This window comes from Macaca nemestrina, chromosome 17 (genome assembly GCF_043159975.1).
Source record: "Macaca nemestrina isolate mMacNem1 chromosome 17, mMacNem.hap1, whole genome shotgun sequence".
NCBI lineage: Eukaryota > Metazoa > Chordata > Mammalia > Primates > Cercopithecidae > Macaca > Macaca nemestrina.
In genome coordinates, this window is record NC_092141.1 from 44993918 (window position 1) to 45018760 (window position 24843).

Sequence of the window (24843 nt, forward strand, 5' to 3'; positions counted from 1 at the left end):
TTGGAGATGAGCCTGGTGTGAGCTGCCACGCTGCCTCCCCGACCTGGCTGGGTGGAAGCCTTTCGGTGCATCTTTGGATAATGTTCTGGGGTTACCGGCTGTGCCCCACAGATGCCACAGCTGCCTGCCTACAGCCCTGTGCTCCAGCTCAGAAGAAAAAAAAATGCAATTTTCAGAAACAAGAGCCTGCTGAGGTGAGCGAGAGCTGACAAGAGCCCATATGTGTGTCCCTGGCTGTACACGCTTGGCTGGGTTTTCTAAAGGAAGCGAAGGCAGAGTGAGTGAGGGGTGCCGTCTTGTGGACGAGCCCTCTGTGGCCAGTCAGCTTATGTGACCTCTGTGAACTGACTGGGAGTTGTGACAAATATGGCCAGCAATGGTGCCTGGTCTCGGATGGTGTCCTGGGGTTCCGTGGATTTAGGGCCAGTGAGGGACATGGCCTCTCAGGAGGCCCTGCTGGGAAGATGGGGGAGGGGAGTCAGGACCAGGGAAGGGCCTGACAAAGCGGGGTGGGGAGGGAGTCTCAGAGGAATGCCAGTCACCGGGCTTTCAGGATGATGAGGAGAGAAAGTCTGTCCTGACAGAGGCCCCATGACACCTGCCCTGGGCCAGGATGTTTGGGGGAGGGGAGATTGCACGGGCATTGGGCCGCCCTCACTCCTTCTGTCTGGAGGTGTGGGGCCAGGGGCTTCTGTGAAAGAGGCCATAAATGGACCCAGCCAGGAGATCCAGGGGACAAAGGCATCTGCTGGCCCAGGCACCTGCAGGCCCTGGCAGCTCCGTCTCCTTGATTTCCCGTTCACACCCTTTGCTGTTCTTTACTCAGGACCTGAAGCCCATGGACCACAATGGGCTGTCAGACCCCTGTGTCAAGCTGCACCTGCGGCCAGGAGCCAGGAGGAAGGTGAGGGAGTTTCACCCTGGCTTGCCCACCAGCTGTGACCACTCATGGCGATGGGGCCTCGACTGGGCTGGGGGCACCCAGGGAGGCCCACAGATGCCACTCCTCCTCAGAGCCCAAGCAAGCCGATGAGACCTCAGCCATTTACCTCCATGCAGAGCAGCCGGTCTGTCCCACACCTGGGATGCCTTCCAGCATAACCTACCTGCTGATCTGGAGAAAGCCCTGGAGAATTTCCAGGCTGGTTTTTTATAAGAAGCATTCTCAGCTGGAGGTTGCTATGATGTGCCAACAAAGAACTGTGGTCAGATCACATTGGAAAACATTATTAAACCAGTTTCTTTACTGTAGGACTTAACCAGAGCCTTTAATGTGCTGATGGGCTGTTCCTTGACTCTCAGTAAAGGGGATGAAGTAGGCAGCATCTGCCCAATGTATTTGACCACAGAATCCTCATTCCCACGAGAGATGGGCCAAAAGGCCAACCACAAATGCAGTTAAGGCACCAGCACAACACATGCATCTAGGAGAGGAGAGAAAAAAAATGCTATTAAATAAAAGCATCAAGGTGATCTTGAGCCATGAAAAATCAGAACTTCTTAGACTTACTTCCTTCTGTGCATCCTACACTTCAGTGTTGTTTTATTTTTAATTTCATAGGGCAGAGTCTGAGTTGACTTGGGGACCTAAATGTGCATGCCTGGGGCCCACCGCAGTCCAGGAGGACCACCCCAGACGGGAACATTGCGTCTTCTCTGGGGAAAGCAGGGCTGTAGGAAACACGGCAGTGCCCCACCACCTACTCCTGGGGAAGAAATGGCTCCTCACACCAGGCCTCGATGTCCTTACACTGCAAGTGGAGCTCAGGGATGTGAGAGCCAAGAGCGAGTGTAACCAGAGAAGTGTGCCCAACGTGGGGGCTCAGTGACCCCTAACTCGTGGGACTGGAGCTGGCAGGGCCTGTTGTAGGAAGTCCCCGGGACTCTCCCCAGTGTTTTATAAAGAGCAGTCTCCTTACAGGCAAGCTCCTGAAAGCTGTGCGAGAGAGGGATTTCTGTGTCCTTTCCACGGTGGGGAACCTGACGCTGCCACAGAGCTGGAATTGGAACCCCGGGTTGCCTGACCTCCAAGCCTGGGCCGGGGTGGCGGGCATCAGACTGAGTCAGACACGGAGCTCAGAGTCACTGGCACAGGAGAAGGAGTTGTGGCAATGTTCCAGCTCAGAGAGGTCACTGCACGAGCATGCCCAAGGACAGGATGGGTTCCAGGCAAAGGGGACAGTCCGCAGAGACAGGGCATGCCCTCGGAAGGAGACTTCATTTCCACACCAGGCGTCCTGCAGAACCCACCCCAGGGCATCGGGGCTGGAGCTGGGATCCTCCTTGGATGAGTCTCCTATGGCCACTGCAGCAAATGAGCACAAACTTAGAGGCTTAGAGCAGCACACTTACTATCTCACAGCTCTGCAGGTTAGAAGTCCAACAGCGGTCTCCCTGGGCTCATGTCAAGGTGTTGGCAGGGCTGCATTCCTTCTGGAGCCTGGGGATTCCACCCATTTCCTGGCTCTTTCCAGCTTCTAGAGGTCGCCTGCCCTCCTTGGCTGGTGGCCCCTTCCTCCATCTTCACAGCCGTCCCGGTTGCATCTCCCTGACCTTCTTCCTTGGTGACATCTCGCTCTCTCTTCTCTGTTCTTTCTTCTGCTTTTAAGAAGCATGTGACCACATTGGGCCACTCAGACAGTCTAGGATAATCTCCCTATTTTAAAGTCAGCTAATTAACAACCCTAACTCCATCTGCAGGCTCAGTTCCCCTTGGCATATCAATAACATATCCACAGCTTTGGAGATGAGGACATGGCCATCTCTGGGGGCATTGTTCTGTCTACCACACCCTTTGATGCTAATAAGATTATTTTTTCCTTTCTCCAGGCAAATAAGCTCAGAACAAAACTCTCCGTAACACTGTGAACCCCGCGTGGAACAAAACCCTCATTTCCTATAGGATCACAGGTGAAGACATGACCCACAAGACCCTGCAGTGGGTGAGGGCCCTCGGCTGCCTGCTCCCTCCCCAACCCCCACCCACAGGAACTGATGCTGGTGCAGGCTCAGGTTCAGACCTCAGACCCTAGTCTCCCACTTTGCTCCCTCTCTCCTCCTGAGGGACCCGGAGGACGGAGTGTGCCCCTCCTCCTTCCCGGCATAAGCATCAGGTCAGTTGCAATGAAGAAAAGGGTCCCTTGTGCTTGGAAAAAAGAGCAAGCATTCCTCCTGGTTCTCACTCCGCCCTTCCCCTTCCCCTCCACTTCCTGGTTCACGCTGAGTACTCGGGGCCTCCAGGTGGTTGCCATTCGTGGCCCTACCACCACCATAGATGTCCTTTTCAGGAGGACTTGGGGGCAGTCCAGGGCCTTGTCTCTGGGGAGGCCTGTGGGGCTGGCTCCACACCATGACCACAACTTTGTAGATTCCCCACGATGTATATTGGATTGTGCACACGTGCACACACACACATTTGGAGCAGGTGTAAGCACACATTTAAGAGTATATACCCATACATACATGTACACATATCATGAAAAAATCTGTAATGAAACATATCAAAATGAAAAATATCAAAATCTCCAGGTGGTAAGAGAATAGGTAATTTTTTCTTACATATGTGTCTTGTGTTTTCCAAATGTTTCACAATGAAGATTGATTACTTTTATGATATGGAAAAACAAATGTTATTTAGAAACCTAATCTATAATGGCTGTAATACTAAAATAATTTATTCTGGGCATAGTGCCTCACAGCTGTCATCCCAGCAATTTGGGAGGCTAAAGCAGGAGGATGGCTTGAGGCCAGGAGTTTGAGACAAGCCTGGGCAACATAGCGAGTCCCCTATTTCTACCAAAAAAAAAAAAAAAAAAAGAAAAAGATTAAAAATTAAAATAAAATAATTTAAACACTTTGATAAAAGAGAGTAAAAACAAATTTGGGGAGTAGATTACATGAAGGCTGGGAATCTACTGGGCTGAGTGGCCTTTTGCTTAACATCCCAAAATGGAACAACCAAACCCGGCTTCAGGAACTCTTCCAGCACCTGCCAGCATGTGTGGCCTGCACTTCTCTGGAGAGGAAACCCACTGGCCCAGTTTGGAAAAGAATCTAGTATGAGACTGTATCTGATTTATCTGTTTATTGAGACAGGGTCTCACTCTGTCACCCACGCTTGGTGCAGTGGCACAATCTCAGCTCACTGTGGCCTTGGCTTCTTGGACTCAAGCTATCCTCCCATGTCAGCCTTCCAAGTAGCTGGGACTACGGGTGTGTGCCACCATGCCCAGCTAATTTTTTAATTTTTCTTTTGTAGAGATGGGATCTTGCTGTGTTTATCAGGCTGGTCTTGAACTCCTCCTGGATTCAAGCAATCCTCCCACCTTGGCCTCCCAAAGTGCTGGGATTACAGGTGTGAGCCACCACAGCTGGTGTTGTATCAGATTCAGTACTGATTATTTTTTTAACTACTGTAAGTTTAGTATGTCATCATTTTGGAATACACTGGTTCTCAAAAGAATGAAGGCTACAACAGCCTGAGTCTCTGTTTTTCACAAATTCCCCAGATGATTCTGAAACACACCAGCTCGAGGCCCTCTGCTGTTGCATGTTTGAAAGTAGTGGTTCTCAAACTTGGCTGCAACTAGAATCACTTGTGCAGCCTTTAAAACTCTCAGTGGCGAGACCATACTCCAGACCACAAAACTCAGGGGTGGGGTGAAGGGGGCTGTTCATCAGTAGTGTAAATGTCCCCAAATGATTTTAATGAGCAGCCAGGTTTGAGAACCAGCGACCCGATGGGAGCAACCTCATATCCAGGTGTGCCTGAGCTCTGGCAAAAACCTTGCGTCTGAGTAACTTTGTGTTCTCTGTCTCCATCTGGTGGTCATCCCCCTACATTGCTGTTATTTACCTGTGCAACTTGGAATCTTGTACTTTTAAGATCAGTTTGCCAAAAGAATCAAAAAGAACCAAAAAGACTTGAAATTTCCAGAAATAAAAATGGCTACAAAATATACCATTATAAAGATCAGAATGATCTAAGAGTTATAAATGCATTTTAATAATGTATCTGAATCTTTTGTAGTACTTGGCAACTTAAAAAGCAGTCAATAAATGCTACTTATTCCCATTATAATTAAACAGAAGTTAGACCCCATCTTTCGGGCACCAGTGATTCATTTTGAATGAATGGCTTTAATTCAAGCAAAAAACATACTTAGTCTTATTATTACCTGGCATACTGTTGGCAGTGGTGAACAGACACATCTGCATGGTGAGAAAGAGATTGTGTGTGAGAGAGAGAGAGAGAGACAGAGCGAGAGAGAGCGAGACAGAGATTATTATTTTAATAAAAAGACTGTTTGGGAGTATACCGCTCTATGAGTGTTGTAACCCCACCCCAATCAGGATTCCGAACGGTGAGAGAGAGTATTATTTTAATAAAAAGGCTGTTTGGGGGTATACTGTTCTATGAGTGTTGTAGCCGCACCCCAATCAGGATTCCGAACAGTTTGATCATCCCCACAAAACTGCTTCATGCTTCCCTGTCGTGGCATGCTTGCCTCACCCCAATCCCTGGCCACCAACCGATTTGTTTTTTGTCCCTGTAGCTTTGCCTTTTCCATAATGTCGTGTATCCATAAATATGTAACCTTTTGAGAGTGGCTTCTTTAACTTACCAACATTTCCTTCCTTCTGCTTGTTTTAGATTCATTTTGCCCTTTTTTTCTTTAGTTTATTAAAGCTGAGGTTTAGATCGTTGATTTGAGCCTTCCTCCTTTTCTAAAATAAGCATCGAATGCTATACATTTCCATCTAAGCTCTTCTTTAGCTGCATCTACACATTTGGATGTATTGTGTTTTCGTTTTTGTTCAGTTTAAAGTATTTTCTAATATTCTCATTTCCTTTGAGACGATCTCCTTTGACCCATGGATTACTTAGAAGTATATTATTTAATCTCCAAGTATTTAGAGATTTTTGTCAGTTGTCTATCTCTGGTTTAATTCTATTATGGTCAGAGACCTTGCTTTGTATTATTTCAGTTCTTTTAAATTTGTTAAGATTTGTTTTATGGGCTTGGAGTGGTGGCTCATGCTTGTAATCCCGGCACTTTTGGGAGGCCAAGGCGGGTGGATCATTTGAGGTCAGGAGTTCGAGACCAGCCTGGGCAACATGGCGAAATCCCATCTCTACCAAAAATACAAAAATTACCCAGGTGTGGTGGCACAAGCCTGTGGTCCCAGCTACTTGGGAGGCTGAGGTGGGAGGACCATTTGCGCCTGAGAAGTTGGGCTGCAGTGAGCTGAGATTGCATTAATGCACTCTAGCCTGGGCAGCAGAGCAAGACCCTGTCTAAAAAGGAAAAAAAAAAAAATTTGTTTTACGATCCAGAATGTGATCTATTTGTTCTAGGGATTACTGAGAAAGGCAGGTTGGGGTCTCCAACTATAATTGCTCATTTGCCATTTCTCTTTTCAGTTCTGTCAGGTTTTCCCTCATGGATTTTGAAGCTCTGTTGTTAGGTACATAGATACTTAGGCTTGTTAATGTTTTCTTTGAAAATTGACCCTGTGGGCCAGGCGCGGTGGCTCAAGCCTGTAATCCCAGCACTTTGGGAGGCCGAGGCGGGTGGATCACGAGGTCAGGAGATCGAGACTATCCTGGCTAACATGGTGAAACCCCGTCTCTACTAAAAAAAATACAAAAAACTAGCCGGGCGTGGTGGCGGGCGCCTGTAGTCTCAGCTACTCGGGAGGCTGAGGCGGGAGAATGGCGTGAACCCGGGAGGCGGAGCTTGCAGTGAGCCGAGATCACGCCACTGCACTCCAGTCTGGGAGACACAGCGAGACTCCGTCTCAAAAAAAAAAAAAAAAAAAAAAAAAAGAAAATTGACCCTGTTATCATTGTGTAATGTCCCTCTCTATCCTTGGCAAATTTCCTTGCTCTGGTCTGTTTTGTCTGATGGTGTATAACTACTCCAGATTTCTTTTGATTAGTATTTGTATATCTTTCTTTTTTTGTCCTTTCATTTTTAATCTATACTATTTACTTAAAATGAGCTTCTTAGACACATACAGTTGAGTGTTGGGTTTTTTGTTCATTAGTTTTTTACATTCAACAATCTGTCTTTTTATTAGCATATTTCAACTTTTTAAATTTAATATAATCGTTGGTATGTTTGGATTTATGTTTACTATTTTATTGTTTGTTTTCTATTTATTTTCTATTTTTCCCTGTGTTTTTCATTCCTGTTTTGACTTTTCCTGCCTTCCTTTGGATTATTTGAGTTTTTTTGAATTCTATTTTAATTCAGATTTTTTTAATAATATCTTTTTGTGTAAGTTGAAAATGTAGTTGCTTTAGGGATTACAAAACACGTAGGTTTTTAGAGTCTATTTAGGATTATATATTTAGTGCTTCACGTGAAATGTAGAAACCAGCTTGACCAACATGGAGAAATCCCATCTCTACTAAAAATACAAAATTAGCTGGGTGTGGTGGCGCGCGCCTGTAATCCCAGCTACTCGGGAGGCTGAGGTGGGAAGATCCCTTGAGTACCAGGAGTGTCTTCAGGAAATTGAGGTTCTCTGTTTTCTGCATGTCAAGTAATTATGGACGGTATCTTGAACATTTGAGTTTTGTGTTATAAGACTCTGGGCCATGTTGGAAGCTTATGTTTTTGCTTTAGCAGACAATCATCCTGGTTAGGTTCGGTTCACAAGTTCTTACCTGCCTCCTGCGTGTTGTGGTTCAATGTCAATAAAGCTTCAGAGCCTTTTTCCGCGCTGTTCAGATCCGCCCCGTGTGCGCGCCACCCAGTGGCTGGTACGAGACTGGGCAGTGGTTTGTCCCACGGTTCAGTTCTCAAAGCCTTTGGTCAGATCCACACATGTAAAGCCGGGGCGTGAAACCCAGAAGTTCATACACAACTTGAGGGTATTACCTTCCTGCCTTCCCTCCTTTCTGGAATCTCAACACTTTCCAGTCTCAGGGGTCCCTCTTTTGGGTCCTCTGGCTAGAAAGTCAGGGTTTTAACTGTACTGCTCTGTGCTAGTTTCTGTGACTGTCTGCCTCACGGCCAAGCATGGAAGGATGTGTAGAGAAAAAAAAGCCATGGGCATGGCTCCCTTGCTGTTGGGACCATTCTTCCCCTGGCAGAGACGAGTTTCCTTCCCTTGAAGCTCTAGGCACCTGCCTGGCTGCCACTGCCGCAGTGAGATTGCCTAGGGGCTGAAAAGTGGGGAGAAAAGAGAGCAAACACAGGATTTCGCTATATTGCCCGGGTTGGTCTAGAATTCCTAGGGTTCAAGTGATCCTCCCACCTTGGCCTACTGGGATTACAGATATGAGCCACAGCACCCTACCTCAGAAGAGGTGCTTTTCTTGAGTTCTGGAAGGGGGTAGGAATTAATGTGTTTTTTTTGTTTGTTTGTTTGTTTGTTTTACTGGTCACAGAAAAGGTTCAAAGAGTAAGATAAGCAATGTCTCTTAATGCTGTAGTCTAGTGGACAAGGGCCCTAGCCATCTGTGCCTGGATGACTCTTCCTCCCAAGTTTTAAGTGTCAAAAGATAATTTAGAATCTGGTATTCTGCATTAGAAATCTGCATCAGTGGGGCTGTCTGCTGATTTTCACCAGCTTCAGGTGTCTTTATTGTCTGTGGCTTCCTTTCCCCACAGCAGCTCTATGGAGGCGCGTGCCCAGGCATCTGAGGAGCGTCTGTCCTCGGGTGTGCGTCCACTCACAGCGCTGCAGAGAAGACAATCAGCGTACTGTCGGGACACAGCAGGTACCACTGCCCTCTGAAATTTCCAGAGGTGTTATGCCTTGGTTCTTTTTGTGCACATGAACATGAACATCCACATCAGGATCTGGAAACCTTTACAGAAGCTAAAGTTTTAAAAAGAAAATGAATGGGATTTTATTCAAGATAAGGAAAGGACAAGAGTGAATCATCAAATGAAACCATGAGGCCACTTCGCAAATATTTTATCACAAAACTCACCTGAGAAAACTCAAAAGAACCACAGTAATAAGCTACATATGCCATATTTTTCCTTTTTTGAAAAGCCAAGAAGCTACTACTAAGAATGTATTCAAGAGAAGGAAGTTCCAAGATGCGTCACAGGGTCAAGTGGGCTCAGCTTAGTTTCCCGGGCCCTCTATAACACTTTATGTTCAGAATCGTCTCTAAAGAAAAGCAGTTTAAAGGACCATTCATTATGGGTGTCTTTGCTGTGCTTGCAGTCTTAAGTCTGTGGACACTGATACTCTTATCAATGGAAAATTGAGCCTTTAGTGAACTTGAATACCCTGTTCCCCAGTCACTGCCCAGAGAGCAGTTTCTGAGCTGCCAACATGTCAGAGGCAGGAAAAGTGCAGCTAAAAGGCAAAGGAGAAAAACAGAAGACACATGCCTTTACACGTGTATGTTAAGCTAAATAACCGTGATTAAATATCACCAAAACCCATTTTTTGTATCTTCTTAATTATCCCACATCACGTTAAGTGTGGGCTTTAATTGGTTCTTATATATCCCTAAATTTCTAATTGAAATCAATTCCAATAAATTGTCGGTGCTCAATAGAGAAATGCAAAATTTAACTATACATATTCAGTAGAAATTACTTTCATAACTTTTGGGGCATTATCAAAATATAATTGGAAACCCCTCTTTGTAACCAACTAATCAAATGATCTTTTCTTAAAGGCACAAATTAAAAGATGGCAAAACTATAAATTTCGTGTGTGGGATCACATTCTCCTAAAGGGCATCAGGAAATTGAGGTAGAGGTCGATGTTGTGGCCTAGGTTAGAGGGCCCTGCTTGCTGGGAGTTAACTCTGGTTATTGGGTTGTGGGGAGGTGCGGCAGGGAAGGCGGTCGGGGGAGCACGGGCACTCCAGCAGCTCAGAGCAGCAGCTCCTCATCCACTGTGAGGAACTGTCAGTCTCCTTGCATCCTGTGCAGCTGTGCCAGTACCAACCGGCTGCACTGCAGCTCTGCTTGCAGCTTGCCAGAAATACAACTTGGTAACAACAGGAGATTGTGGACACATAATTCTTCATTAGTTTATTACAAAACTACAGATACAATATATAAAATTCTAATTCCTAAATCCTTCTACTTTTTTCTGAGACTAAATGCCCTCGAAGCCTCTGTCTGCTTAGCCCATATTATAACCTGACTCCTCGGCTCCTGGATGCACAGGTCAGACGTTCCAACCACCCTGACCATGGCCAGTGCCATGGAGCCACTCCAAAGGTGGTTGAGCCCTCTGTAAAAATTTAAATTGCTGCTAAGTCATTCTAAATAGTGAATGGATTGTTTCTACCCCTAAGATGAAATCCCACAGATCTTACGCTCAAGCTCAGGTCTTCCTATTGCCACCTTCGACACCTAGAAAGTATGGTGGGATCCTCACTGATTCGTTAACCCTGGGAGTGCCCCTTGTGATCCAGATGACTCAAAACAAATGGCCAGGATCTCTTCTAAAAAGCCCATGATGGTCCTTCTGGCTGTGTCTCCAGCTGGTGCCTGGATGCTGCCCATGTGCTTAAGGGCCATTCTGACCATCTGGTCTGTTTCCTGTGGACTGTGAGGTGCTCCAGTGTCATCTCCCTCTGCTCCAGATTTTAAAAACTGTACGATATAGGACTGGACCATATTCCCATTCAGTTCAAGGATTTCTTTGATACAAGGGAGGTCCGAGGCACTGGCCAAGCTCAAGAGGTGAATCAGTGCCTCGCAGATTTGGGTCCGTAGGCTGGCACAGTACTTGAATTCCAAAAAGTCTATGGTGTCTTCGCTCTTCTGTAAGGCGGTGACCAATGCATTCCAGATCCGAGCATACTGTTCAACAGACCCATACTGCTCTCTCTTCCCCGGGACGGAAAGGGCAGCGGCAGATCTGATGCGCACTTTAAAGTTCTTGCATGATGTCACGACCGATGTCAGGGCACTGTAGGCCTGGGAGGTCCATGGGGCTGTCCCTAGAAAGAATCCACAGTCACTAAAACAAATGCAGGCTTAGAACTAGGTGGGGTGAGAGAGAGAGGGGCGGAAGGCAGCATAAACACTAGTCCCCAAAACACTCATTTTATGTGTTCACTTCATTCTCACAATCATCCTGTAAGACAACGGTGGTGACTGACTGTAGGATCCTAGGTAAGTGGCCAGGTGCCAATCCCCAAACCTCCCTCTTTCCCTACCTCAGCCTGTGACATGCTTAGAGCCTCTGCTACCAGATATAGGGCCTTTGGTGACTCAGAAAAAGGCTTCTTCTCTGGGAGGATTCTGTCCCATGGGGTATGGCTTCGTGGGCAGAGCGTGGACTGAATTGCAACCCCACCTGTCCTCTCAGTTGGGCCCTTCTGAGCTGTGTGCAAAGCACACACTGCATGTGGCAGTGCTGTTCATGCTGGCAAAAAGAATTATTTCCTCACTTGCAACAGCATCCAGACACTGTTCTGGCCATAGCAAGTCATGCATTTTATTGCAAAGAAAAAGAAAATGTACAGTTTCAAGAATAAGATGCCCAGATTTCTATTCTTTCTCTATACCTGTAGGCCCTAGGAAATCAGCCTGCTTTCCTCCTTACCAGAGCTACTGCTACCCACTCCATTTTGGGGTGTCCTTACTCCTCAAGATGGGTGACAGAGTAGAATGCAGCTTCTCTTAACTCACCCAGCCCCTCCCGGCTCCTCTGTTGCCTCCGAAGACAGGCAGGCAGGCCCTTTCCATTTGGTGGATGCCACTGCCATTGACAATGGGCCACTGCTAGACCTACAAGACACTCACAATCTGACCCGTCAGAGTTCTTTATCAGTTTCTGGCTCCCTTTTCTTATGTGGCTCTTGATAGCTCTGCTACTGGATACTTTCTAGTTCTCAAACTTCCTGCCTCTTTGGAACTTCCCTTTCCCTCTAAGTCATGCAGGTCAACTTCTCTCTCTAGTAGGCTGAGGGCAAGGGCCATACTGGAAGGCAGGTAGGAGCCAACCACCACTGAGGTGCCCTTGTTTCAAGGACTTCTTGGCTCTCCAGAAGGCGGACATCCACCTCAATGAGCTCCAACCCCAAAGGTCACCCTTAGGTGACTTCTCAGTGGAAGAAGCCAGGAGGCTACTTCTCCACCTGCTCCCAGCTGACTGGTCGGCCTGGACGCTCTGGGCAATAAAGGGGAACAGAGCCAGACTTCCCTCACTTGATGCATGAGCTCCTCTCCAGGAACACATCCTTAGGTCTCAAATCTTCTGAGAGAGAGAGAGAGAGACGCAATAAAGTGAACACTGGCATTCAAAGTGAGCGAGGTTTGGAGGCTCCGATCCACACACCTAAGCAGCTACTGGTCCTGAATGACATATCAAGGTGCATGGCATGCCGCTACTTAGATGCCCTCCTTACATTTATTAATGGCATCCACTTCTGTACACAGCTCACAGGGGATTTCCAGTTTATATCCCCTCTCATTCCAGTTTTGTTTCCTTCCTTTTTTCTTGACCATTAAAACAATATATGCTTATTGTAGACAACTGAGAAAATGAAAACAGAAAAAATCCTACTCAACCAGAGGCAATCACTGTTAATAATTGGTCCAATTTCCTTTCAGTCTTTTTTCTACCCATCGATTGAGGTCATTCTGTAGAAATGATTTAATACCTGCTTTCATTTGTTTAACATCAGAAGTATTTTTCCAGATTATAAAATTATTGTAAGTAATATTGTAAAATTACTTACAATAATTTTATATGGCAACAAAATATTCCATTATAAATCTCATTGTATAGGTAATGATGTATTTCAATGTTCTCCTAAACTTGTTTTCAGTATATCTCCATTTTTTCCTCATACTGTGATAAATGACATGTGACAAACATCTTTAACAACAATGTAGATTGGTGTGTATTGTCCAAGAGGCTTTCCACCAGGGAGTGAAGGGAAACTTTCTTACCTAATGGAAGGGCAGGATTTTTAAATACATTTCCCATTGCATAACAAGCATTCCATCGGACTTTCATGGCAGCTTCTGTTAGAACAGTAGAAATTAGGGCCTGGATAGACTCCTCAATTATTTCTGCAAATGTGGGTTTTTCTATATGAGAGGGTTGCAGAAAATGAAGCAAATTTCCAAGGGCCCGGACTGCATTGCTCTTTACCTAGAAAAAAATGTAAATGCTTTAGAAATCTGTTTTGCCAAAGACATGTTTTCAAAAGTCTAATTTCAGCTTTTAAAAAACCCAGGAGGTCTTCAACTTCTTAAAGCAAGTCCTTGGAACTCACAAGGTCTGCCCTGGTTAACATCCTGAGCCATCAGAAAGGTGAGGTTCTACAAAACTCCTCTCTCTGATTATTTATTTATTTATTTTATTTAGTGCTAGAGAGGACCTCAGAGAGGTCCATCTTCCTTGTTTTACTGAGATGGAGTATACAGACCGGGGACAAGGGACAAGGCTGGCTGACAGCAAGATGATGAAGAGAAGCTAGGTTCCATAATTCCAGTCCAATACTCTTCTACTAGACTAGAGTCTCAACCTCTGCAGTCTACCAGAATCATTTGGGGAGGTTTTTCCTTTTGTTTCAAACCAATTTGCAGGCCCTAACCTCAGAATTTCTGATTGAATTACTCTGAGGCAGGGCTTCCTGGGTGATTACCAGATTTTCAGAAGTAGTATTAAAGTGAGCACATGGTATGGGTCAGGTACTGTGCTCGGTGCTTTAACATAAGGCATCTTCATATCCGGTGAGGTATATAACTTCCATGTTACAGGTGAGGAGCTGACCTTCAGAGAAGTTACATAATATACCAAAGTCACCCAGCTACTAAAGGGCAAGCCAGGGCGTGAATCCATGTATGTCTGACCTAAAGCCCAGACCTGTGCTTTTTAAACTTATTAGTTTAACAGGTAATATTCAAAGCCAAGAGCTACTCATTTTTCTGACTTGTCAATTCTACTTAAAATTTTTTTGGGGGGGGAAATAAAAAAAAGTTAATTTAAAAGGAACCTGAATATGTCATGTAGTATTACAATGGGCACTGATATTTTTCGGGAGGCAGGAGACAGTAAAGAAACCATACATGTGTGGAATGGGCCGTTTACATCCTGAGCACACGCTCAGTCTCCTTTGAACAGGAGTACATTTGGTGGGATAGTCTGAGGAGCATCAAGCCACACTAAACTACCACACTGCAGCTAGAATACATTAAGGATCTGTTTGGGAGATACTGGGTTTTGTTGTGAGTCTACCTTGTCTTTATCCTTGGATGCTTCTATAGCTGATCGCAACATTTTCAAGAGCAGGAGACCAGAGAACTCTTCCTGGAAACTTGGGTCTGGTGTTTCCCTGTTCCAACCAAAGCAGGCAACACATGTTAAAAGGTAAATACACTTAAATATATACATATAGAAATATATTCACTTAGTATAAGCATAACAGTTTAGGAAAACAGTTTAACAGAAATGCTTAGATTGTATCAAGAAACTTACAGTATATATATTTTGACCCAATAGTTCCCCACCTAGGAATGTCTCCAAAAAAAAATCTCAAAATGCAGATTTCATGCACAAAAATATTCACTGAATATAAAAACCTACAAGCTTAAAGCCTAAAACAAATGTTCAGAAATAGAAAAATGGTTAATCATCACACAGTGATAATTATGTAATCATAAATAAGGGTTTCTAACAAGGCAATAATAAAAGAGAATGCTTACACACGTTACATGTCGCTTATATGGTGCAGTGACGAAAAGCAGGACACTTGCACATGAACAACCAGCTACCTCTGGGGAGGGAACTAAGGTGTCAGGGTAGAAGACAGGCTGCACACCGAATGATGCTTTGTACTGTTTGGCTTTTTTTTAGCCTGTGAATATACCACTTTAAGAAATTTTTAAAAATGCATTTTAAAAGTACAGTAACCATTACTAAGGTTTTGCTTTTATGTTTTCTATAATGTGGACATATTACTTATATTGGTATACAGTATTTTTAATACATATATGTCTTAATATAGTCCTAATATATATTAAGAACAGCTTATTTTATTTTCTGAAAGAATATCAGAAAAAAACAAAGCAGGAAGCGGGATAATAAGCGGGAACTACTGTTGATTCTTTCATGGTAGGGATCGAGGACATTCTCTTGGGCCCTCAGTCTCAGAAGTCCGCTGGAGAAAGCAAGGTGAGTCACCTACATGTTGACAATCAGCGTGTCTGTCAGGTTGCCCAGGGACCAGGCTGCTTTGGCTCGAACATTCAGAGACTTGTCTTCAAGTGACATCAATATTGCATTTGCTGTGTCTGCAACAAATATGACATCCTATAAGACAAAACAAAACACTGCCATTACTTCAGCAGGTCAAGTTGCTACCTTTGAAATTCTCAAACGTATTTTCAGATACAGCTATAAGCCTTCACGCAAATTTCTACTTGGAAATAAAAATTCATCTACTCAATCAATTTACTGTTCTTCTTATATTTTACAATTTGGACACTCAAAAAAATCCCAGGGGAAACTCCTATGATTTTGGTATGTGCCATGGACACCCGAGAAGCCTATGGATTTTGCCCTTATGAACATCGAATATATAACCTGGCCTGGGACAGTTATCTGTGAACTCTGTGCTTGGCTGATTTCCATTTCAGGAAATAATGTTCTGAAAAAGAAATGCATTTATTTCCAAAACACATCCTACACACCTCTCAGTGAGATAAATGTCACAAGTAAGAGTGAAAGAGGACACGGCCGGGCGCGGTGGCTCAAGCCTGTAATCCCAGCACTTTGGGAGGCCGAGGCGGGCGGATCACAAGGTCAGGAGATCGAGACCACAGTGAAACCCCGTCTCTACTAAAAATACAAAAAATTAGCCGGGCGCGGTGGCGGGCGCCTGTAGTCCTAGCTACTCAGGAGGCTGAGGCAGGAGAATGGCGTGAACCCAGAGGCGGAGCTTGCAGTGAGCCGAGATCGCGCCACTGCACTCCAGCCTGGGCAACAGCGTGAGACTCCGTCTCAAAAAAAAAAAAAAAAAAAAAAAAGAAAGAGGACATTATGTCCTTTTGAGTAAAAACTATCTCAGCTTTCTAAATGATGACTACCACCTGGTAATGTCCCATTTCATTTTTATTATATCATTCATTAATTTAAGCATTTATTGGGCGCCTAAGGTCCCAGGCAGTGTGCTAAGCAATTAAAAATTAAAAATAAATACCATATTTATATATGGTAATGCCTCAGTTCATTTATATATATGATCTATGTATGGTAATGCCTGTAGTTACATATATACAACTATATTTATGTATAACTATATATAGAGAGTGTGTATCTGTGTGTGTGTGTGTGTCTGGCTCTGCCACCCAGGCTGGAGTGCAGTGGTGTGATCTCTGCTCACTACAACCTTCACCTCCCAGGCTCAAGTAAGCCTCCCATCTCAGCCTCCCAAGTAGCTGGGACTACAGGCGCATACCACCATACCTGGCTAATTTTTTTATTTTTTGTAGAGACGGGGTTTCGCCAAGTTGCCCAGGCTGGGCAAACTCATGAGCTCAAGCAATCCACCTGCCTTGGCCTCCCAAAGTGCTGGGATTACAGGCATGAGCCACCATGCCTGGCCCATGACTGTATTTTAGTAGCAATTAAGGAAATCAGATTACAAAGCAATTTAGTTTCCTTTACTGTCCAATGCAGGAGCTCTATATCCACAAAATAGGGGTGTCATGGACAATAAAGGGGCACAGAAGAGCTAAATAGGCTCACTCTGACCTGTCTGAGACAGGGAAAAAGCACATAGACTCCCAGGGCCCGTGAGGTTGCAGCTTTCACTAAGCGATTCTTGCTGTCATTCAGTCCGAGCAGCACTGTGATGCACAGGATCTGCCTGTCATTCTGCAATGAGAAGGTTGACAAGGGAAAAATGAGAATGAAATAACTACGAGCCAAAGGCTTCCATAAAAGATGTGAAATATCTGTGTCTGAGACCATATTCAAGAGTTGAATACCAGTGCGACCTTGAGGTTACCCTGGTAAAGAGCAGGTTCAATGCAGATTCCATGATTATCTGAGCACCCACTTTGTGCAAGACACACACAGCATCTCATCACATTTAACCTTTATTAAAGTTGCCTTCTTTATAGAAGCTCATTTATATAAATAAGAATGGATGCAAATGTCACTGAGGACTAAAGAAAAAGAGCAGTCTGCATACCGCTATTCTGAATAGCAGTAGTCTGAATGTTTATGCTCCCTCAAAATTCCTATGTTGAAATCTTCACTCCCAGGGTGATGGTATCAGGAGGTGGGGCTTTGGGGAGGAGATCAGGTCATGGGAACAGAGCCCTCATGAAAGAGATGAGTGCCCTTATGACTGAGGCGCCAGAGAGCTGCCTTGCCCCTTCCATCACATGAGGACACGGCTCACATGGTGCCACCTGTGAGCCAGAGAGTGAGCCCTCCTTGAGGCACCAAATCTGTCTGTCAGTGACTTGATCTTAATTCCAGCCTCCAGAACTATGAGAAATACATTTCTGTTGTTTAGAAGACACCCAATTTATGGTATTTTATGACAGCAGCTCAAACAGACTAAGACAAATACTATATGTGTTGGACAACGAATCTGTGTTTTCACATACTTTGTTATTTTTCACATGACTGCCATCTTATTGATGATAATATCACGTTTTAGAGAGGCTAAGAGTCAAAGAGCTAGCAAGTCGAAGAGCTGGGCTTTAACTCAGGCCTTTCAAAGTTTGGATACGAAATCTTCCTGAAATCTCTCTGCTTTCCAAGCTTCTGCTACCCTTGCCTCTACCACCTACATTCTAACGCAAGGGGGAAACAGCTTTCCTGATATATTAAGGCTTCAAGTTTTCCTATTTGCTGTTCCTCAGTGCTCTCATCCCCAACTCAGGTAGAATTAGCACCTTTTCATCAGAGATGATGCTGAATACTGGTTCAAAATGCAACAGCATCAAATTCTAGCTCTGGTGCTCCAGCCATGATTTAAGGGTGAGAAAACACCCTGACGTTACCGGCAGACTGCTGAAGGCCTCTGGCAAGATGGAAGACAGGGCATCACAGGCGCTCGCCTGGAGAGTTGGGTGCTCCGAATTCTGCAGGGCTCTGGGTAAAGGACCATTCAGCATCATAGTCCAGAACATCACCACCTGGAACAGAGGCAAAGGAAAAGCTGCAGCCCAAGACATAGCAGGAGAACCAACTCGGAGCTAAGCCTACCAGAAATGGCCTTAGTAGTGAAACATTTTTCCTTAACGTAGCAGCTTTCTGTAAATGTTTTCATGGGCTCTTCTTCCACAGTGATGGAAAGGACTTTAGAAAACAATTGCAGTGTTTAAGCCTTCCTTTCAACTCCTATTGATTAGGAGACTGTGGTCTGATAAAGTTACGCAACAACAGTGATAATAAGAGGAGGCTGAAGAGGGTGATGACAGTAACAGCAACAGCAGCGACAGCTCATGTTCTTCAGAGAGCTCATCCCATGCAAGCCATTGCTCTAAGTATTTTACAGGTATCAACTCATTTTACTCCTTGGCACAAATAAATGGGGTCTGTAGCATTATCCCTGCTTTTTCACAGAAGGAAACTGAGGCACAAAGAGACAATACAACTGCTAATCAGCAGCAGGAGTGAACTAGAATCCAGATCAGTTGACACTCGGCTGGGGTTTTTTCAACTACTTTGCAGAGTCTGTGTGATAATAAAATGTAATACTCTGTGTGAGGTTTCTAGCGCAGGGTCTGATACACAGTGAACACTTAAACTGGGCAGCAGGTTCTGTTTTCAGCACTTTGAAGAACTATCTCACTTCACAGCCTCTAAAGTAGCCATGTGAACAGTTTCCTTTCCATGCTTTATACATATCCTGTGATTTCATGTTCATTTGCGAATCTCTGTGATTTTGGTATGTTTTGTTTCTGTCCCATGGACCTAGTCCAGGGTTTTGCTGTGTATTTCACGCACCAGTTCTGTCTTTCTCCTACTTCAGCTCCTGGAAACCCAGTCTGGGCCCTCCCTACCCCACTCCAGAAGAATGTGGACAAAAAGTGGTTGCCAGTCTCCAGGATGGCACACAATTACACTCACCTACTAATATTTACACCCTTGTGTAGTCCCCTCCCATACTGAACAGGCTGACCTGCGTAACCAATAGGATGTTGTGGAAATGATGGCATGAAACCTCCAAAGCTAGCTCATATAAAGCACCACAGCTGTCTTGCTTTCTTTCCCTTGGATCACCTGCTGTGAAGGAAGCTGGCTGCCACGTCAAGAGGATACTCAAGCAGCCCTCTGGGGAGGAAATGAGTTGAGGTTCTGCCAGCAGCCAACACTAATTTGCTAGGTCTATGGGTGAGCCACCCTGGAAGAAGATCCTCCATCCCCATCAAGTCTTGCAACCCATCAGTTGACTGCAACCCTGGGGGCATCTTGATCCCAACCTCATGTGAGAACTAAGCCAGAATCACTCAGTCAAGCTAATTCCTGACCCACAGAAACTGTGAGGAAATAAACGTACATTGCTTTAAGCTGCTAAATGTTTAATTTATTACTCACTAATAGACAAGCAATATAGAAAACATGTCTTTTTTTTTCCCCACAGATGAACAATACCTGAGTGTGAACAGTTAAAGAGGCTTGCCTAAAGTCATTTATCTAGCAAAGGGAAAAGTTTGAATTCAAACCTAGTTCTGTCTGATAACAAAGCTCAGCTCACCTCCCTGCATATGTTACATGGAAGCTTTAGTGGCAGTCTAAGGCAGGGACTAGGGTTAGAATCTTTAACTCATTGACAGGATGGCAGAAACTGTGAACGGAAAAGAAGAAAAGAATAGGCAGCATGTAGGGGCAGAGGGAGCAAAGACCACCAGCAATGAGCTGATTTGGCTTTAGCACTAAGTAGAAGCCTTTTCTGGTGTGGTCACGTGCCCTTCCTCCATCTTTGGAACTGGCACAGTGTGGGGGTAGCAGAAACAACCTGAAATCACAGGAATTTAGTAGAACCATGGTGGGGCTGATGGGGGGCAGGGAGGTCGCGGGTACCAGCTCCTATGTGTTAGCATCTTTACATGTCATTCGATTTTTCAACAGCCTTGTGACTGAGGGGTTATGGTTTATTATTCCTTTTTACAACTAGGAAACCATGCCTATAACCACATATCCATTAAGTGGCTGATATGGTTTGGACGTGTGTCCCCTCCAAATCTCATGTTGACATGTGACCTCCCATGTTGGAGGTGGGCCTAGAGGAAAGTTTTTGGGTGATGTGGGCCGATCTCTACTGAATTGCTTGGTGCTAGCCTTGTGGTAATAAGCGAGTTCTTACTCTGATATTCAAACGAGAGCTAATTGTTTAAAAGAGCCTGGCATCTCTCTTGCCTCCTCTCTCGCCGTGTGACATGCCTGCTCCCCTTTCGCCTTCCACCGTGACTGGAAGCTTCTGGAGGCCTCACCAGAAGTAGATGCTGGCGCCATGCTTCTTGTATAGCCTGCAGAACTGTGAGCCAGACAAATCTCTTTGAAAAATAAATTGTCCAGTCTAAGGTATTTCTTTACACAGCAGAAAAGAGACTAATACAGAAAATTGGTACCAAGGAATGGGGTGTTGGTATAAAGATACCTAAAAATGTGGAAGCAACTTTTGGAACTTGGTACTGGGCAGAGGTTGAAAGAGTTTGGAAGGCTCAGAAGATAGGAAGACAAAGGAAAGTTTAGAACTTCTCAGAGACTGATTAAATGGTTGTGACCAAAGCGCTGATAGAAATATGGAGAGTGAAAGCCAGGCTGAGGAGGCCTCAGATAGAAATAAAAAAGTTTGGAGAACTGGAGGAAAGGTCACCTGTGTGACACCTTAGCAAACAACTTGGCTGCATTATGCCCGTGTCCTAGGGATTTGCATATGGTTGAACTTAAAGAGTAATGACTTAGGGTATCTGGTGAAAGAAATGCTAAGCATCATTCACCAGGTGATGTGGCAGCTTCTCACAACCTATAGTCGGATGTAGGAGCAAAGGAATGACTTAAGAGTTGGAACTTACCATTAAAAGGTTAGCAGAGCATAAAAATGTGGAAAATTTGCACCCTGGCCCTGTACTGGAGAAGGAATCCAAGCTCCGAGCAACTACTTGCTAGACAGATTAGCATGACTAAAAGGGAGCCAGGCGCTAATAGCCAAGACTATGGGAAAACAGCCTTGAGGGCATTTTAGAAATCTTTGAGGCAACCCCTCCCATCACACACCCAGAGGTCTAGGAGGAAAGTGGTTTTGGGGGCCAGGCCGAGGGCCCCACTGCTCTGCACAGCCTTGAGACACTGCTCCCAGCATCCCCAGCCTTGGCTCACAGGGCCCCAGATACTGCTTGGTTTTCTGCTTAGTGGGTACAAGCTGTAAGCCTTAGCGGTTTCCATGTGGTGTTAAGCCTGCAGATGCACAGAATGCAAATGTGAAGAAGGCTTGGGAGCTTCCACCTAGATTTCAGAGGATTCCCTAAGCCTGGGTGCCCACGCAGAAGCCTGCCACAGGGACAGAGCCCCCATTGAGAGCTTCTACTAGGGCAGTGCCAAAGAGAGATATGGGGCTGGAGCCCCCAAACAGAGTCTCCAACCGAGCACTGCCTAGTGGAACTCTGGGAATGGACACTGCCTACACCCAGCAAAGCCACAAGGGCAAGGCTGCCAGAAGACTTGGAGGCCCACCCCTTGCACCAGTGCGCACTGGATGCGGGACATGGAGTCAAAGGACTGTTTTGGAGCTTTAAGGTTTAGTGTCTGTCCTGCTGAGTTTCGGATTTGTGTGGGGCTCGTTGCCCCTTTCTTTTGGCTGATTTCTCCCTGTTGGAAGGGGAATGTCTACCCAATGCCTGTACACCACCGTATCTTAAAAATCAATAACTTGTTTTGGATCTTACAGGCTCACAGGTGGAAGGAACTTGCCTTGAGTCACAGCTGAGACTTTGGACTTTTGAGTTGATGCTGGAAAGAGTTAAGACTTTGGGGAACGATTGGGAAGAGATGTCTGTATTTTGCAATGAGAGGAACATGAGATTTGCGGGGGCCAGGGGCAGAATGATATGGTTTGGATGTGTGTCTCCTCGAAACCTCATGCTGAAATGTGACCTCCAACACTGGAGGTGGGTCTAATAGGAAGTGTTTGGGTCATGGGGGCGGATCCCTCTTGAATGGCTTGGTGCTGTCCTTGTGGTAATGAGTGAGCTCTCACTCTATGACAGCTGGTTGTTTAAAAGAGCCTGACATCTCCCTCTTGCTTACTCTCTTGCCATATGACATGCCTGCTCCCCCTTTGCCTTCCACCAGGATTAAAAGCTTCCTGGGGCTCCATCAGAGGTAGATGCTGGCATCATGCTTTTTGTATAGCCTGCAGAACTGTGAGCCAGATAAACGTCTTTTCTTTATAAATTGCCCAGCCTCAGGTATTCCTTTATAGAAACATAAAATGGACTAATAAAAGCATGTTCCCTAAATTTGATCCCATGGCTTTGGATACAAAATTCCTGGCTCTTTGTCTCTTGGGCAGGCTGAGTAACCAGACTAGGTTTTATGCAAAAGAAATACTAGTTTTACTATTGCTGGTTATATGTTATACACAAGCCTACCACATACTAAATTGCAAATAACCTGAAATGTAAAATAAAACCCATTTATACTAGTTTCATGTTTTCCTGGATTATGAAACACAATTTTTGACACTGGAAGACACCATATCATCTACTCCACTTATCACTGAGCTTCAAAATAAAATTGCAACTGAAGCACTAATAAAAGAAAACTATGAATTGACATGTATTTACCAAGAAGACTGGCACTCTCTGCTCAGGTGCTACAGTAGAATCTGGTTTATACTGCTGTATTAAGCCTGTGCCCAGTTCTTCCAGAAGCTGCCAAGAAAAAAGAATTACCAAAGCAGAGTATTAGGACTAACAAACAACTTCACTTTAGTTTGGAGATCACCTCAAATCAAGGGGAAACATAATTTGCAACTACTTTTCTTCCTTTTTTTAGTCACTCTTAACAGAGGTATTCTTTCAAGGACTGAAATCAACCGCTATATCTTATTCATTTGTTACCGAATCAATTCTTGGGGTTTACATGTAAGAGCTGAAAACAGAAGAATGTATAGTCTTCCTCACCTGAAATCTCTTTAAGAAATCTCAGAATTGAAGGACATGTGGCAGAAGAATATAAAGTGAAGAAAAGGAGGGATATAAAGTGACGAGAAGGAAAAAGCATTGTGGTTTTGATGAACATTACCTTTGCTCCATGAAGCTGAATGGATGGATCTGCTTCCCCCATGCACTTGCAAATCACCTCTCCAAGCTCCATCAAGTAGGCCTGAGCCATTGAAAAGTAGCCCCTTGCCAGAAGAGCCAATACCTGCAGAGAGAGCACGGAATTAACCCTCTAAGACCTGAGTGCAAGGCTGCAAAATGCAGAAAAGTGTTATAATATTTCAGAAATCGCTTATGTTTAACAGGGGCTGAAAACTGTCAAATGAAATTAAGAACTATCATCTTTATTTCATGACTAACATCAATTAACTGTATCATAGTTTTATGGTGCTTTAGTATATGATTGCTTTTCATTAATGTAATCTCATTTAAGTCTTGGAACTATTCTTTAAGTTAGGTATTAACTGAATTTTACAGCTAAAGAAACTAAGCCTGACAAGGTTAAAGGACATGTTTCATGTTGTCCAGTTACTTAGCAGCAGACCCCAGGACCAGGCCTAGTCTCAGATCATATTTGTATAGAAAAAGTAAGCTCTTTTATCTAGGATTGTTTTCTTTCTTTGAAGGAACAATTATTTTGTTGCTCTAAGCAGGTACAAGACCAAGGAGAAGCTTATAAAGAATTAAACATTTAAGTTGCAAAAATCGAAAATTAACTGTACAATTTCACTCAGAATTATTCTACCATCTATTACATCCACCTGTCATATAATACCTGAAGTGACTAAAGTAATTGGCAATCAAAGAACAAAAAGGAACGAATCTGCTATTTTGCAACCAAGGAACACCTCCCCAAAACAAAACAACAAAAACAATAGACCACCCATACCTAAAATACGACTCCCACAAACACAGCTGACATATGGCTTGGTTTTACCTGCTGGCTCCTCATGGGCACTCTGAAGGAAGAATGGTTACTTCCACTTCAGACATGAGGAAATGAAACCTCCTACCTGTAAGGCCTCCAGTCGCATGGGGGATGGTTCGTAGGCACTTCCTGCTGCAGAGCCAGCATCGCTACCTGAACAGGAATCCTCCTTGGGCAGTACGACAATGGAAATGCAGAGTCGAATGAGCCAGCAGGGCTCTGAAGACCCCTTAGGTGAGCTAACTGACGTTTCTTCCAGAGAGGGTCCTGCAGGGGCTTTCTTCCACCAATCAGGAGGGCTGAGGTGAGGGGTTGCTGAATTGCTATTACCGAGTCCAGAAGAACATGGCTGTTGCAGAAGTAGCTGGACCTCAGGTAAAGGTGCGTGGGTGGACACTATAGCTCCCAAGAGTGTGAGACTTGACACGCGAACATTAACATCTGTCAAAGGAAGCAGTAAGAACTTATCACCATGGGAACAGCTACCGTAAAGATGGTAGTTATCCCTGCAGGCAATTAAGAATAGTTCCTTGTGTAACCTGAATCTAATCAAACTTCTAGACCTCATTTCCAGTTTGGAAATATATGGGACAGGAGAATAAGTTAACACCATAAAGAAACAATCTGACAAATTGAGAATGTGGTTTATTTTGTTATCTTTGGTGACGAGCTTAGAGTTCACATTCTATAAGACAATTGGGCTGGATTCTTTCCTAAGTCAGTTTGATGTAAAAAAGATGGGTGGGGGGACTCTAGATTTAAAAAGACTACAGT

The 24843-nt window shown here is 44.6% G+C and overlaps 1 protein-coding gene and 1 long non-coding RNA gene across 14 annotated transcripts in view; one reads left to right on the top strand and one right to left on the bottom strand.

Annotated features, from left to right (window-relative positions):
- The first annotated feature begins 753 nt into the window (after positions 1 to 753).
- On the top strand, positions 754 to 8739 carry LOC139359572 (uncharacterized). The gene is made up of 3 exons (XR_011615651.1): positions 754 to 904; positions 2830 to 2910; positions 8625 to 8739. It is a non-coding gene; the product is annotated as an uncharacterized lncRNA (long non-coding RNA).
- The window catches only part of LOC105468579 (HEAT repeat containing 6), a 38399-nt gene continuing 21930 nt past the window's right edge, over positions 8375 to 24843 (bottom strand). For 4 of the 13 annotated variants that reach the window (XM_071082766.1, XM_071082769.1, XM_071082768.1 and 1 more), the window contains 9 exons: positions 24155 to 24510; positions 23224 to 23346; positions 22764 to 22850; positions 17973 to 18107; positions 16708 to 16830; positions 15140 to 15264; positions 14191 to 14287; positions 12897 to 13101; positions 8375 to 10936 (listed from right to left, as the gene is read on the bottom strand). In XM_071082766.1, coding sequence (XP_070938867.1) covers positions 10365 to 10936; positions 12897 to 13101; positions 14191 to 14287; positions 15140 to 15264; positions 16708 to 16830; positions 17973 to 18107; positions 22764 to 22850; positions 23224 to 23346; positions 24155 to 24510 — 1823 coding nt within the window. In that variant the 3' untranslated portion in view covers positions 8375 to 10364. Of the gene's footprint in view, positions 12478 to 12879; positions 13102 to 14190; positions 14288 to 15139; positions 15265 to 16707; positions 16831 to 17972; positions 18108 to 22763; positions 22851 to 23223; positions 23347 to 24154; positions 24511 to 24843 lie in introns of those variants that run through there. The other 9 variants (XR_011615648.1, XR_011615649.1, XR_011615647.1 and 6 more) reach the window with 9 other exon arrangements.